This window comes from Poecilia formosa, unplaced genomic scaffold, assembly GCF_000485575.1.
Source record: "Poecilia formosa unplaced genomic scaffold, Poecilia_formosa-5.1.2 Scaffold199, whole genome shotgun sequence".
Classification (NCBI taxonomy): Eukaryota; Metazoa; Chordata; class Actinopteri; order Cyprinodontiformes; family Poeciliidae; genus Poecilia; species Poecilia formosa.
In genome coordinates, this window is record NW_006800138.1 from 829,239 (window position 1) to 843,229 (window position 13,991).

General features: G+C 38.8%; 1 protein-coding gene across 1 annotated transcript in view; it reads left to right on the forward strand.

Annotated features, from left to right (window-relative positions):
* adgra1b (adhesion G protein-coupled receptor A1b) overlaps nucleotides 1-13,991 on the forward strand; it is a 199,401-nt gene that overhangs the window by 47,393 nt on the left and 138,017 nt on the right. The window contains exon 7 of the mRNA XM_007566798.2: nucleotides 2,438-2,651. Within this exon, the coding sequence (XP_007566860.1) occupies nucleotides 2,438-2,651 (214 nt within the window). The remainder of the gene's footprint in view (nucleotides 1-2,437; nucleotides 2,652-13,991) is intronic.

Below are 13,991 nucleotides of genomic sequence, written 5' to 3' on the forward strand. Positions count from 1 at the left end.
TTTTGAGGATATTAAAATGACTTCATCAAGCAAAAGAGAAATCCAACAGTCTTTATCTCCTTTTATCTAAAACTGAAACTGTGGTTGTCTTCCCAGCCTTTCTCTGTCCTTCCCTCAATTTTCCCTCTTTTTTCCCTCCCTCTATCTCCTCACTTTGTGCCGCAGTCCACAGGGGAATTGTATTTCATATGTGATAGAATCGTGCTCCCCTTCTCCTTATATCTGGATTGTGCCGGGGACATTGCTCGGGAATGAGAAAATGTCTGTGTGTTTGTCCTCGTGTGCGTATATGTGTGAACTACAGGCATCTAACATGAAGACGCACAATGCGACACCGCTCCCAGGAAACTAATTAAGAGATATGCGTTTTGGTGTGCATCATGCACACGATCCCCCTCCTGCAGTTCTTGTTTTTGCGTACAGCCGGTGCTATCCAAAGATGTCTAAACCACAGACATTGCAGGCTGATTTCCTCCAGTCCTAACTGGATGTGTTCTTCATTTAGTCAAAACAATCCAAAGCAATTACAGGCTAATTCTGCACAGTCCCCAGACAAAGAGCCAAGAGAGGAATCCAGTGGCAGGACAAAGAGCACTCGTTTCAGGCCCTAAAGCATCCATTATGGGATTACAGTGATAACATTATGGGCGCCATGCTCGTGCAATTCTTGGCCTTCATACAGCACTCTACACTAACTTCATCTTACACCACCTTGTTTGTTCACTTGGCAGCAAGCAGTTTGCAGTTGGATGCTGTGAGATGCGGTCAGAGCCAGGCTTTAGCTGCTATTTGTTGGTTGTTCTGTTCAAATGTCTGCACTTCTTTAGAGAGTCATTCACAGTCCAGGTAAGGTTGAAGCCATTATTTATAAAAATGCTTTTGAAAAACGGAATAGAGCATGAATATACCTCAACAACTCAAGGTACTTTACAAATATTGACATTTATTGACTCATTTTTTTATCTGCAGTTTTTATTAAAAGGATGCATGTCACACCCTGTGTTACTTGGACTCTTTGCTTCTGTTTTTCCTTCTATTGATTTCTTATTTTCCTTCATACATGTTTGTTTCCTCTCTTGGTTGAGTTATTTTCATCTGATCAGTCCTGTCAGGTTTTACTCTTGATCTGCTCTTAGTTTTATTCTTTGTGATGGTTAGAGGTAGATTAATTTTCCCGGTTGGTATTAGTGCCACAGACTCCCAATTAGATTTAGACTTAGACTTTTTTTTTAGCTATTCTAACATATCCATTGATTTTAAGCTGCTCCATTGTAGCTTTGACTGGATTTTCTTTTTGTCCCTCTGGCAGGTGGACCAATCTCAGGTCTTTTTCTGTTTTCTTTGACTTGTTTAAAGGCACAGCTCACATATTTGTTTATAAGCCAAACCCACTTTAAACCTGACCTTCAGTTTCAGCTTCTGAGCTGATAAGAGGCTGTTTGCTCCTCATTGTTCCCAACAAACCTCTGAAACCTTCATAACTATATTCAGATCAGTATTTATTGGACTATATTAGTTATGTGACCTTTGAAAGCACTTTGCTCAAGATTTGGATTATCACAGTAATGGAGCTATTTACATTCCGCACTTTTCAGATTCATTTGTGGGGAGAGAAAAAAAAATCATGCATTACTTTTTGTTAAAATCCCAACAAACTGTTAGAGTTTCTAAAATAATAAAAAAAGTTAAATGACATCATTTGCAAAGTTTTGTATATTTATTTTGCTCTGCAGCATCCTGAGTGTGATGGATAACAGATGTTTGCCCTAAACATTCTGACGCCGTCGCCATGGTGATGCACTGCAGATGAGTGGGAACAGAGAAGCGTGCTGGGCTTCCTGACTTCAGGTGCTTCCTGTGTTCAGAGGCATCTGCTTCATGCGTTTGGCCGCTGCCTTCTTGTTTTAAAACACCGCTGGTGTAAGACAGCAACACCCCAAACATGAAGTACAGATAATATGGTGTCTTACAAGTTCAATAGATGATTCTGCTTTCATTGGCAGTTTTTTTTTTAATTATTCCTATGATGACAGTTTAGTGTAACTGCATGTCTCAGAGTGTATTCTTGAGGGTGTTATGGTCTCAACCGTCTCATTGGTGAACTATCCTGTTGCTGGTGTTGCTTGAGGCCTCTTTTGTTGCATTAGTTTCAGCAAAAGAGAGTCAGGAAAATATCCTGAGGCTGAACCTCTTTACTGGCTGCTATTTGTCTTGTTCAGCAACAGAAATGACTTCCATGACGAGGAGTTTGACTGAAGGTCCGCCAGTTCTGTCAGTTGTGGTGTTTGTGGAGGCATGCAGCAGTTTGTTTAATATAAGATACTTTTAAAATTTCTGAGTTATCTTCCTGAATCTTTTCTTTTCCTTTCCACCTCAGTAAGATTGCAGGGGAAGGGTTTCACGTTCCTCTCATGTTACTTTCCTTCTCGCCGTACAGATGGTCCTTTGGAGATGCCGCTTTTCCAGCTCATCCCTTCCCAGAGGCAACTTGTTTTCCGTGGTGACCAGCTTCCCCTGCAGTGCACCGCGTCTTACCTCGACCAGTCAGTGGAGCTGTGGTGGCGTCACAACAGCCACGGAGTGACCACACAGGAGGACATGGGCATCTATGTGGAGAAGACTCTACTTCATGACTGCTGCTTGCTCACCAGGTACCTGAGGAAACGTGAGCTGAGTTCTGATTTCCTGGTGATTGGCTTGTTGCACTTACTTATAATCTCCAAAGTCTGTCAGTAAGTAGGTAAAATAGAAATTTCCTGCTTCACTTTCAGAATTAAGTGCATATAACCTTATATAAGTATTTTCTTTACAATTTGTCAGGTTCGCAAACACAAATCTGAATGTACTCTTGGGGGACTTTAGGTGATATACTAATACCAAGATGATAGATGGGTTTCTTTTTTTCTTTTTTTTTCAGATAAAAGTCAGAAAAGTGGAATATTTCCACAAGATGCTAAAATGCTTCCCTATTCATCATTGAAAACATTTCAGTCACTTAAATTGGATAGAGAGCATCTTTCAACAGCAGTGTTTACGCTTGCATAGATCCTCAGTCAATGCTGGATGGTGCCTGAGCTATTACAACACTCAGTGGTTTGCATGTAGGCCAAAGCTGTAAGTTTTGGTCTCATCTGACCAGAGCGCCATTTTCTACTGACCTCCATCAAGTCCAAATGTTTGAATTTTATGATTTCAACTTTGGTTTGGCTCATCCACAAAACAGGAGAGAACCAAACTGCAACAAATATATTTGCTTATATGTAGTTTAGCATAGTAGTTTAAGGAAAACGCAGCCAACATTCTCTGCAGACCTCACACATCCTGGACACAAACATTTACCCTGTGGTCTAACCTGCAGGCTGTCTCTATGATTAACAGAGCAAACGTTTTACAGCCTGAATTGTCAGCTAATTTGCTGTGAAACAAAATAAACATTTTATGCACAGTCACATGACAGTCAAACCAATTTTTGTTTCCTTATGTCTGGAAAGTTGGCTGCAAATAGTTGCACATATTGTTTGTTTATCCTCAATTATTTCCTGTATTGCTAATCTATTTATGATTTATGTTGTGTGCGCTTTAAAACCAACGTCATTTTCCTTGTTATTCTGATTTAAAAATGGCCGCTACATACCATGGTCTGCAGCACCGGTGGTCAGTGTGTGTTGTTTCATAGAAAATATTAGGAATTCATTGTTTGTTGTGCATCTGATGCCGTAGGTGTGTTTTTATTCTTAAGAAAAACTTTGAAAACTCCATATTCTTTTCTGTACACGTCACAAATAAGCAGCAAGTCATGTCAGCTTGTTACTTAAATTCCTAATTAATGCCTTTAGGTTACATTGTCACATTGCCATGTAACGTTTTTACGATGCAGCACTCGGACACGGAGACCCGTTTCTTTTCTGTGCCTCAGTCACTCGGAGGATCTTGGGTTTTTCTTTTGTTATTGCCGCCCTTGAAAGGACACGACAGAATTGGCTTGGCATGGCACCAAAACCTCACAGCAATCCACAGCTCGTCTCTTGAGATTGGCCGTCCAGTCTGCCCCCCCAGCGCTGGCGGGGCACTGGCTGATCACACGCTAAGAGGAACAGATGCTGAATCATAATTGAGGTGATAAAGTGGACCGACATCACAGACGTTTGTACTTTTTTTTCTTTTTTATTGAGAGACTGCCACAAGCCTCTATCCTCTCTCTCTTTGTCTTGTACGTATGAGTTATGGTGAACACATTTCGGTAATGGTGTCGCCGTAGTTTTGGGACGCTGGAGCTCATTGCTGTGGATTATGTTTACTGGTGCCTCTTCTGACTTAGAGTCTCTGACATAAATATTGATGGGGAGCTAACAGAATTATGTTTCAGTGTGTCAAGAAGGCCTTAACGTTGTTTTATTTTCATTTGGTAACGAGAACAGTGGGTACATTCCTGGAAGGGTCCTTCACTTCCCTGGCTTAAAACACCACACACATAAATATGCGTCCAAACCACCCAAAATGTGCCAACTATATGTAAAAATGTTCTCTACGATTCCTGCACGTTACTTAGTAATTCAAATAAATTTATTTTAGGTTATTTTTTTGGGGGGGGACAACAACACAGTGCTGTGACAGGTTTTCACCCATGTGTCAAATTTAATCCAGAACTGTTTTTTAATCATATTTATAAAAGCTTATTTAACTCCTAAATGCTATTTTTGGCTAAACTTCAATCTCATTTTTCGCATTATAATATTGTAATTGGTAGTTTTATTTGCTTAAGTGACAACACATCACAGTACAAGAAAAATCACAAAATCTTACCAAGTAGTTTATGTCTAGTTTCTACACAGCAAATCCAGGAGGCCAAAAAGTGTTAATTTATGTCTTTTTGGAGAGTTGGTACCTTAACTCTTATAAAGTCTTATCAAATCTGCTGGAGTTAATCATTTAACACTTACTAACACTAATTTAGTGTTAGATCTTAATATTAACTCTCAGAGTATTTCTTTAACTTCTTAAGAGTTATTTGTAATTAATATTAAATAGGTACTTTGTTTTGAACTTTTAAAAATTCTTTGGAAAATAAACATTTAATAAAAGGGCAATGATTTTCTCAAATGCATTTATTTCAACATGTGCACCATAATTACAAAACATATTGCAACATGGAATAATGTGCATGTTTCATATGTCGCTTTCTTTCACATATTGCTTATTAAAAGTTCTGACATATCAGCTGGGCAATACAAAATGCAGTATGCTTAATACATTTTTCTTCAATACAATATGCATGAAATTGTGGATAAAGTAAAGCCTGTACCAATGCATGCAGTTCATGTGATATGATAGAGTTTAACAGGTAGATAGCCACATATGTACATTACATAACAGACCAACCTGATATTCAGATCCATCATTTCTTATCCTGTTTCTGTTGATAAGAGACAGATCCACTCTGCACTCCACCAGAGAAATGTCCACTCACCAACAGATTGTCTTCAGGTTGTTGGGCTGTTCGTGAAGTTTGGCCGGAGACACAAACATGCTCCTCTACTGCATAGGACCGTCTTCAGTCTGAGTACTACAGCCAGTGTCGGACTCTGGATCATAACAAACAAAAAACATAACAATGAGGAACGGAACGAAGGAATACATTTTTACTACAACTCTAACAACAAACCTCCATTACAGAAATGTGGAGTTTCACAGATATTAACACTTGCATAATCATTTTTGGAGCTTGAATCTTCGAAGAATCCATGGAGGGATCAGGAGGGGAGGTTAGGCTGACGACTGGCGATTTATCCTCAACCAGACTGGTTCTAATATATACAAAAAGGCAATAAAAGGATTAAAACATGCTGCAAAACGTATATAAGAAGACAGAACAGCGGGAATAATGCTCTCAACGTGAAAAAGCCTTTTACATTTTTTGAAAGGAAAAAAACGATCAGAAAGGTTGATAAATCTGACCAATATGAATGTAAACGTTCAACATCACGAAAAAACATACTCCAGATTATTACGGATCTGTTCAAGTTAGTCAATAATTTGATTAAATCTTCACCGGCTCGATATTTTTCCAACAAATACTCCGCTAACATTCGGCATGCTAAGCTAAATATGCTAACACCGAGACGTCTGTCGTACAGGTTGAGCTCAACTCAAAATAATAGTTATAAACCAGCTCAGAAAAAAAGTAACTTACGAAGCGCCGTAAATAACTCAGACATGTGGAGAGTAAATAGTCCTGAAATGACTTGGCTTCTGTCGCTTCGCTTCGGTGGGAATCTGTGATTCTGGGGCGGAAGCAGTGAATGAACTCCTTCAGTGTTAGAGCCGCTGGTGGAGTTCAGAGTTCAGAGGTCAAGAGTTATTGGTTCCATTTTAACACCTCTAGATTTGATACGGAAACACTTTGTTTTAACGCTGGAGTTTAACTACTAATAATATACACCCCAGACTTACATAAACAGAATGTGACTATACGAGTAAAATTAACTCTGCTTTTGCACAAAGTCTACTAACACCAAAAGATTTGACACTTTTGAATGTTAGTACTTGAAATAAGACAAAATTAACTTTCAAATAACTTTTCAGCCAAAAATATGAGCGTATGTCAATAGTTCCTTTATATTGATGAAAAATGCTTCTTTCATTAGCAGATTATTTCACTTAGAAGAAGATATTTTCCCCATGTTTTTAGTGAAATACTCTGCAGTGGAAATAGTTTTCTCTTATTTCAAATATACAATGATGTTTGCAGGGACTGGACCAAAAACACTTGTTAAGATTTTGTGTTTTTACAGTGCATATGTGTTTGCAATTAAAGCATAAACTTGCATGTACATATTCTTATGGCCTTCATCTCATATTATTACTATCATATGTTCTCCAACAGGGTTTCACCAGTAGCTTTCCTACAGAGTATATGTCGACAAGGAGAGTGACTCGTCTTGCTCTCCTCTTAGACCTTATAAGCTTATTCACTGCATGAGAGAAGGCTGGTTAGTGGGTTTTTCTCTGTAAAGGTTGCATCATGCTGGGTTGGCCATTTTGCGCTGTAAATGTATCCTAGAGGAATCCTCTGTGTGCATATCTTGGCGAGTTCAGTCAGCTGGAGTCTTGCACAAAAATTCAAAATCTGTTTATATTCATCACTCTTAGAAGATTAGTATGAAACCTGAAATTTTAAACTGTTGTAAAAGGATATTATAAACCCAGTAAGTGACTCCTAACACTGTTTTATTTTCGTCTGAACTTGAATGTATGTGAAAAATTTTTTGCATTTCAAGTTCATCCCAAAGAACTCACAATTTTTATACTCAACCAGGTGCAATTTGGAGGTTTGCAGGTTGCACAGAAAATGCCGATCTCTGTGCGATGAGCATGGACTTTTTTTTGTTCTGCATGGTGAGATCATTTTTGTTGCAGTCAGGGCAGTGACAGGAAGCAATGCGCCAAAAGCATTAAACTCTCACACTCCATCACATATAATAGGGAGCCAGCTGCACTGTTGATGTTTCCAAAAAGACTTCTCCAAAACTCTGCAGATACGGTCCTTCTCTGACTGATAACAGATTGATGTCAAGCAATGCTTGCCACGTCTGTAAGAAGATCTTTCAGTCTTTATCAAATAATAAAATCATGCTAAATCAGAAAGCCTTTGTGTTTGTAATTGCACTCCTCCTCTACATCTAGAGACCAATATGCATTTTCTTCACCACAGGTGGAACCAATTTGGGTCACGTTTCTTTTGGCACCTGAGAATGGCTCCCTCCTTAAAAAACCCCCAGCAAAAATCTGACATTATTTCCATAATTGATGAATGTATAACAAAGCCAGTTCCAACAAAAACAGTGTGCTCCTCACGAGCTTAATTTTACATTTTTACCCTCTACTTCACCTTAAACTGCGAGGAGCAGTGGAAAATCTGTGCTATTTGCTTTTCCATCAGTTGTTTATGTAAAAATCTATGTATTAAAAATGCATTGAAAGTGCTTCTAATGGTATGTTGTTTGAAGTGTAAGATGCTCATGTCAGAATGGTTCACCTTGGCTAACTGTCCTCTGACTCAGTCAGCCTTGCCCTCTCTGGCCCATCAGAGGGGAGAGACTGAATACACAGGATTTAGCACATGGCTTAAAGCCCCTGTCTGGATTTGTCGCACAGAGTTGCAGCAGAGTGAGCAGCGATGCCAAAGCCGTGCAAAGTGACCTCGTTGAAGGTGAACCCAAAATGTTTAGCGTGTATTTTCTCAGCTAAATTGTGTTTCATCCAGTTTTACGCTATGCTTGGTAAGTTGCCAACGTTGGCAGCAGAACATGACGGGTTCCTTCACTTGTTAAAACTTCTCTTGTGATATTTATGAAATGAAATTTGTTTTGTAATTCTTTAGGATTTCTCCTTCTTAATAATTCACCTCCCTACTGTTCTAAGTGCACACTGTGCTCTGTCATAACACGCAGTTATTTGCTGGCGCAGGAGGGACTTTAAGCTTCTCCGTTTACATTTCTCACATGGAGCAGCAGCAAAGAAACGGGCCCTGTGAGGCCTGATGGCTCTACAACGTGGGCCAAACTCCTGCTGAGTAATGGTGTTGAGCCAAACTCCCAGTGTTAGCTATGCTAGAGGCAGAAGTGGGACCAGCCTGAGATTCATGTTTCATTAATCAAACATTTTAGAGCCCTGTAGCTAGCTGCAGCAGACACTTGGGATGTATCTCTCTTAATCCTCTCCATTTTTAATCAGGCTAATCTTGCACAAAATAAGGAACCTGTTTGGAAATATTACCGAAAGCAAAGGAAAGAATAAAAAGGCTCTTTGAATTATCCGTCATCCTTTAAGCATTTTAAGCATTGCATATAAAACAAAAAATAAAGTTTGTCTTTATTGCTTTTTATAGTTTTTTTTCTACTGCACTTATCCATCCATTTATCCCACCATCACTCATGAAGAAGACATGAAAAAACAAGAACTGCCCACCATTGTCTACCTGAGGGGAGTGACCCACCTGTTTCCAGTTGAGAGTTTGAAGACCTTAAAAGTATTTGAGTTTTCCATAAACCAGCAGCCTTAATAACTGCCTTGGGGATGAAATCGTCTGCTTTCTTCAAATTACACGAGGTTTGTACAAGGAAATCCCCATGACCCATCCAACGACTGTGCATTGGTGAAGATCCGGTCCACTGTCAGGATGAAAGCTTCACAAGTTACAAATTCTGAAAGTAGAAGAAGGCAAAGTCTTGATCTAGCTTTGTGCTTCCCAAGTTTCTTTTTGGTGGGTATTTTGCAATGTTTTTTGTGGAGTTTTTTCAGTCTGTCTTAAATATTTCTCTATGCATGCTTTTGTACAGATGTTGCCAAGGAAACCGGTTTGGATTATCTTCCAACACTGTAATGAGTTTTACCTCTTGTTTCATCACTTCACTGTTTGCCAGTTTAGGTCTTTCAAGAAAAATAGAAGCTTAGTTCTAATGAAATACATTAAACAAAGGCAAAGTAAGACGTTAATTAAAGGAGATAGACGTGATATACGGTGTGGAGTAATTTAGAGATTGGCAAAAATTTCAGTTCTGAAGCCAGTCAGTTTCTATAGCCGTTCTCATCTGTGTGTACAAAATAAACGGCCATTCATTCATTCATGTACATCATATTGCATCTGTTCTGACAGTTGAAGCCAGAAATGTACATTACAATCTAATTGCCTCCTGAACTCAGAAAAAAAAAAAAAACTAAAGTCACTAACTGTCATTAGCAAGCTTTAATTAAAAGATCAGTGCTTCAGAGCGTTCAGGGGGTGATGGGGACAGACTGAAAGTTTACAGTCTCATAAGCAACATTATGTAAATCAATTGATGAATGTCTGCGCAGACGCATAAATGTTTCTAATGAGTCCACAGGGAGCTGCTCCACAATGATGCAGTGTTGCTGTGGATGTAGGTCAGGGCTTTGTGTAAGGCTCGTTTGGGGCCCTTCTCATCTGATTTTCCACAAAAGTGCAGTTATTTATTCAGTTTAAAAAAAAATCTATTTGATGCTTTTGAATTGAAAACTGAACCAGTCACTTTGCTCCTGTTGTTTTGTTTTTATGGATTAGCAGGTCAGGGTTTGATCTATCACAAAACAAAAATCTTCAGTAGTGAAATTTTTGCAGAGAGACAGAAGCAGGAGCAGGCAGTTGTGTCTTGGTATGGTCAGTAATTCTCAGTGCATTCCCCAGCATGTAATGAGTTGGCACATGTTCAGCAATGATGTAACTGTTCCCCCTGCAGACAGCTCATAGTTAGAGAGAGTGGAGCCACGTAGCCTTCCATACATCCATGGATGAAAAAACAACTCATCTGGTCTGGAGTTATTTCTGTAATCGTGCTGCAGCCACTCCTCCACTTCTGCATTCTTAAGCTTCTCATGCGTCTTCTCCCTGATCTTGCTGTAGCTTAGGATTACAGTGTTTATCGCTCCTGCACTCTTTTTCTGCTTTGCCTAATACCACCACTGGCGGGTTAATTAGCCGTCATCTGTTCAACAGTTTGAACCTGGAAGTGTTTTAGGATCTTGACCTTCTCATTCTCAAAGTCACCCACTTTGACTAGTGGACTTCCAGCTCAGAGTTGACAGATGTTCCTTGGTGTTTCATCCACATTTTATTTGCTAAATGCTGAACTGTTTTCAGAGGTATTTTTTTGTACAGATTACATCTACGTCCTGCAGAGAGCCAGTATTTTTTGCTGGCATAATTAGCTAAGAGTTCTCAATGTCCAGTACTTCCTCATTCTGTCAGTGGTTTGAACCATGGATGAGCTCATCTCTCCATGATTACAGGATTGTTTCTCCTTGTGCTCATCTTATATTCTTGGTTTTTGCTACCTGAGTCGTTTACTTAGAAACTCTTCAGTTAGAACCATCTTCCTCATTCTTCCTCATTCTCCTACTTAATTATCTTTGTTGGATTTTCTTTGCACTGTGTGGAGCTTTTATGTCTAAATATCTGTGACCTCTATCTCCTCCTTTGCAGAAAACAGATCTATTGACAGATTGGGGTTATCATTTAGGTGACTTTCTGCCATGCTCAGTTTTCATTTGGCTGACTTCCTAGAGGCCTCATCAAGGTCACCACTCTCCATTTTATCTCTATTGCATACATCATTTTCTTAATGGCTGATCTTTTGTTATAACTGGAGTTTCTAAAGGGCAGATTTATGTTTCTAGAAATATATTTGAATCACAAACTACAGCTTCAGTCTTCAGTAAAGTTTGTGATAATGTTTTTGTGGTCTGTGAGACGAAACAGACTCAAGCAAGCGTCAGGAGTTCCTGGGAGAAAACCTGCCTGACTTGAACTATTTATTTAGTCTCATGTTGGATTTGAGAAAGGAAGTTGCTGCGTGCAAATCCTACAAAATCAATAAACTGGAGGTCTTTGTTTTTGAGGAGTGGCCTGAGATTCCTCCTGAATGGCACCAGAAGCTTGTGCCTGACGTGGAACTGTATTTGCAGGGCCATCTTAACCATGTCTCCTTTCCTTGCTCTAGCCCCGCAAATAGTCATTAAAATGGTATATTATGCTTAATTTGGAGAAACCACCTGTCATAGCAGTTGTGTTGAGTTATGAGTAGCTGGATTGAGATTTTTTTAGTCAATAACCTTCATGGTTTAAATAAAAAAATAAAAACAGTTTACCATTTTGTGTAGACTATGTTTTTCTTCTGCTGGACTTGTGTGTGTGCTGCTGACCTGATGATGTTTACTTTAAGGTCAGATCAGTTAATGTGAGATTTCACAATAAGACGGTAACTTACTGATTTAATCTGTTACAGTTCAATCCCCAAACAATCAGCTCTAGTGAGGAAATTCTTCCTACTTTACGATATATTACTGATATAATCAGAAAAGTGTTTGTGTTGCCTTGTAACAAACAGATATTGCAGAAACACAGTGATGGTGAAATTCTACCGAGTCATTATCAACATTTGTCTAGAGGCAGATCTTCAGCTGTGCACCTACATCTTTACAAACTAATTCATATCTGATATTATGAAGCAGTAGTGAATAAAACAACAGCTTTAAAAAATGCATGAAATACAAATAATATGACTAAACGCACAATTTCACTGAGAAAAGGCAGATCATTATTTTAGTCTTATCTTTGGTTCACTGTTATATAATTCTTGGTGCTATAAATACCTGTAGTCATGCATCATGGTCATAAGCTCTGCTCCAATCCTCTAGTATAGGAAACTTTAAGAGATGGATATCGATTTAACCTGATTTATTATCTGGTATTGTTTCTCTGTTTGCCACCTAAACTTTCTGCAAGATGTTCTCAAGCTGTGTAAGAAATGCCTGTTGACGGGCCGCATTCTTTCTTTTCTGTTGCCTTTGTCATTACGTCCATTTGGTTATCATGCATATGATATTGAATCATCATTGGATCGCCTAAGGTGGGAGTAGTTAGAAGACTATTTGAGCAGATGCCTGGATTTTGCAGTTGTTGAGATTCATAGCAAAAAAACCTGTGAAAACATTGCATTGTAAATCTGTCACTATAAAGCAGCCAGCCCCAGGTGTTTTCAGCTAGTTCTCTTATCATTTTTAAAATATTTTATTTTGCACACAGACCTTCATGGGTATTCTGTTAGACACTGAAGTGTTTGAGCAATACCAGAAACTCCTAGGCAATACCAAGAGCTTTACTCTTTGACTTTAACCTCACACGTCTGAAAGGGTACGCTTTGTTCAGACAGAATACATTTCTGATTGCAATAACTAATGTCACCATGTTTCTACAGATTAAGAAATGCTTGATTCTCTCAACTATTCATATTCAAGATTGACATTTGGTGTTCTGGAAGAATAAGGAGGTTGTGTTTAAAGTTACTCCTTCTCAAACATAAAGCATTTCCATATATGGATGATGGTTTTAGCTCACTCCTTGTGTTTTTGCTGAAAATATTATTGTTTGGTTGACAAGAATCACTTTTTAAAAGTAGTTCATCCACTAATTGTGTTTCCATGTCTTTGCAAAATATAAAAATAAAGTTTTAGTGAAGACCTGTGATACAAAGAGCATCACTATGGATTGTGAGACTGAGCTCTGTGCATGTGAACTGGTGAAGGGAGTGGATTTTGGACCTTTACATAACTTTTAGGGGCTGCATGGCCAAACAACTGGAAACTAAAACTTGTAAAAAATGATGACATTTGCCCATTGAGAGGCAGTAACAAGTATAGTATGAAATATTGTGTGGAGGATATTTCAGTAATGATAGAAACATATTTACACATATTAACATTTTACATAAGGTAACGTAATTAGATCATATTATTTCCAGGTTTAGTCCTTCCAGAAGTCTTGCTGGGAAAAGTTTCAGTAAAAGTTTCAGAAAGCTGTCATTCAAAGCCGTTAACTATTGGTATAAAACTAGCTAAAAATATGATGATCAGCCTTAATTTTAAATGATATAACATAAAAACACGAGCACTGGCAGCACAGCCCCTGGTACCATCTCATTCAGATTTTCAAGTTTGATCTTGACCATTTAAAAAAAAAAAGTCAAAAAAGAGGCTTCTGGACTAATTTAACTTATTTTCTGAATCCTCTTGCAGTTTCCCATCACAGCAGAGTCTTCTGCGTCGCTGGTTTAGGGAATCGTAACGTTGTCTGATTTGTGTTTTCCTTCACCTCCTAAACAAGCAGCAGTGGAGATGGGCTCCCATGAGAGACTGGTGAAATTTTATATGGGAATGTTGCTGAATAAACAGGTTACCTTGCCTTGTAGATTCACATCATAAACACATGGCTGTGACAAAACATGATATGCTCACTGTTCTCTCTGCTGCTTGTTTTTCTCTCACTTCCTTTTCTGAGATTTCCACCTTGATGTGGAATTCACAGCTGAATAGATTAGAATAAGAAATGCCCAAGCTGGGACCTGTTGTGTTGATGTGGGCTTGGTGCTCCAGTTTCTTTCCCCCCACCACACGCACACACACACACACACACACAC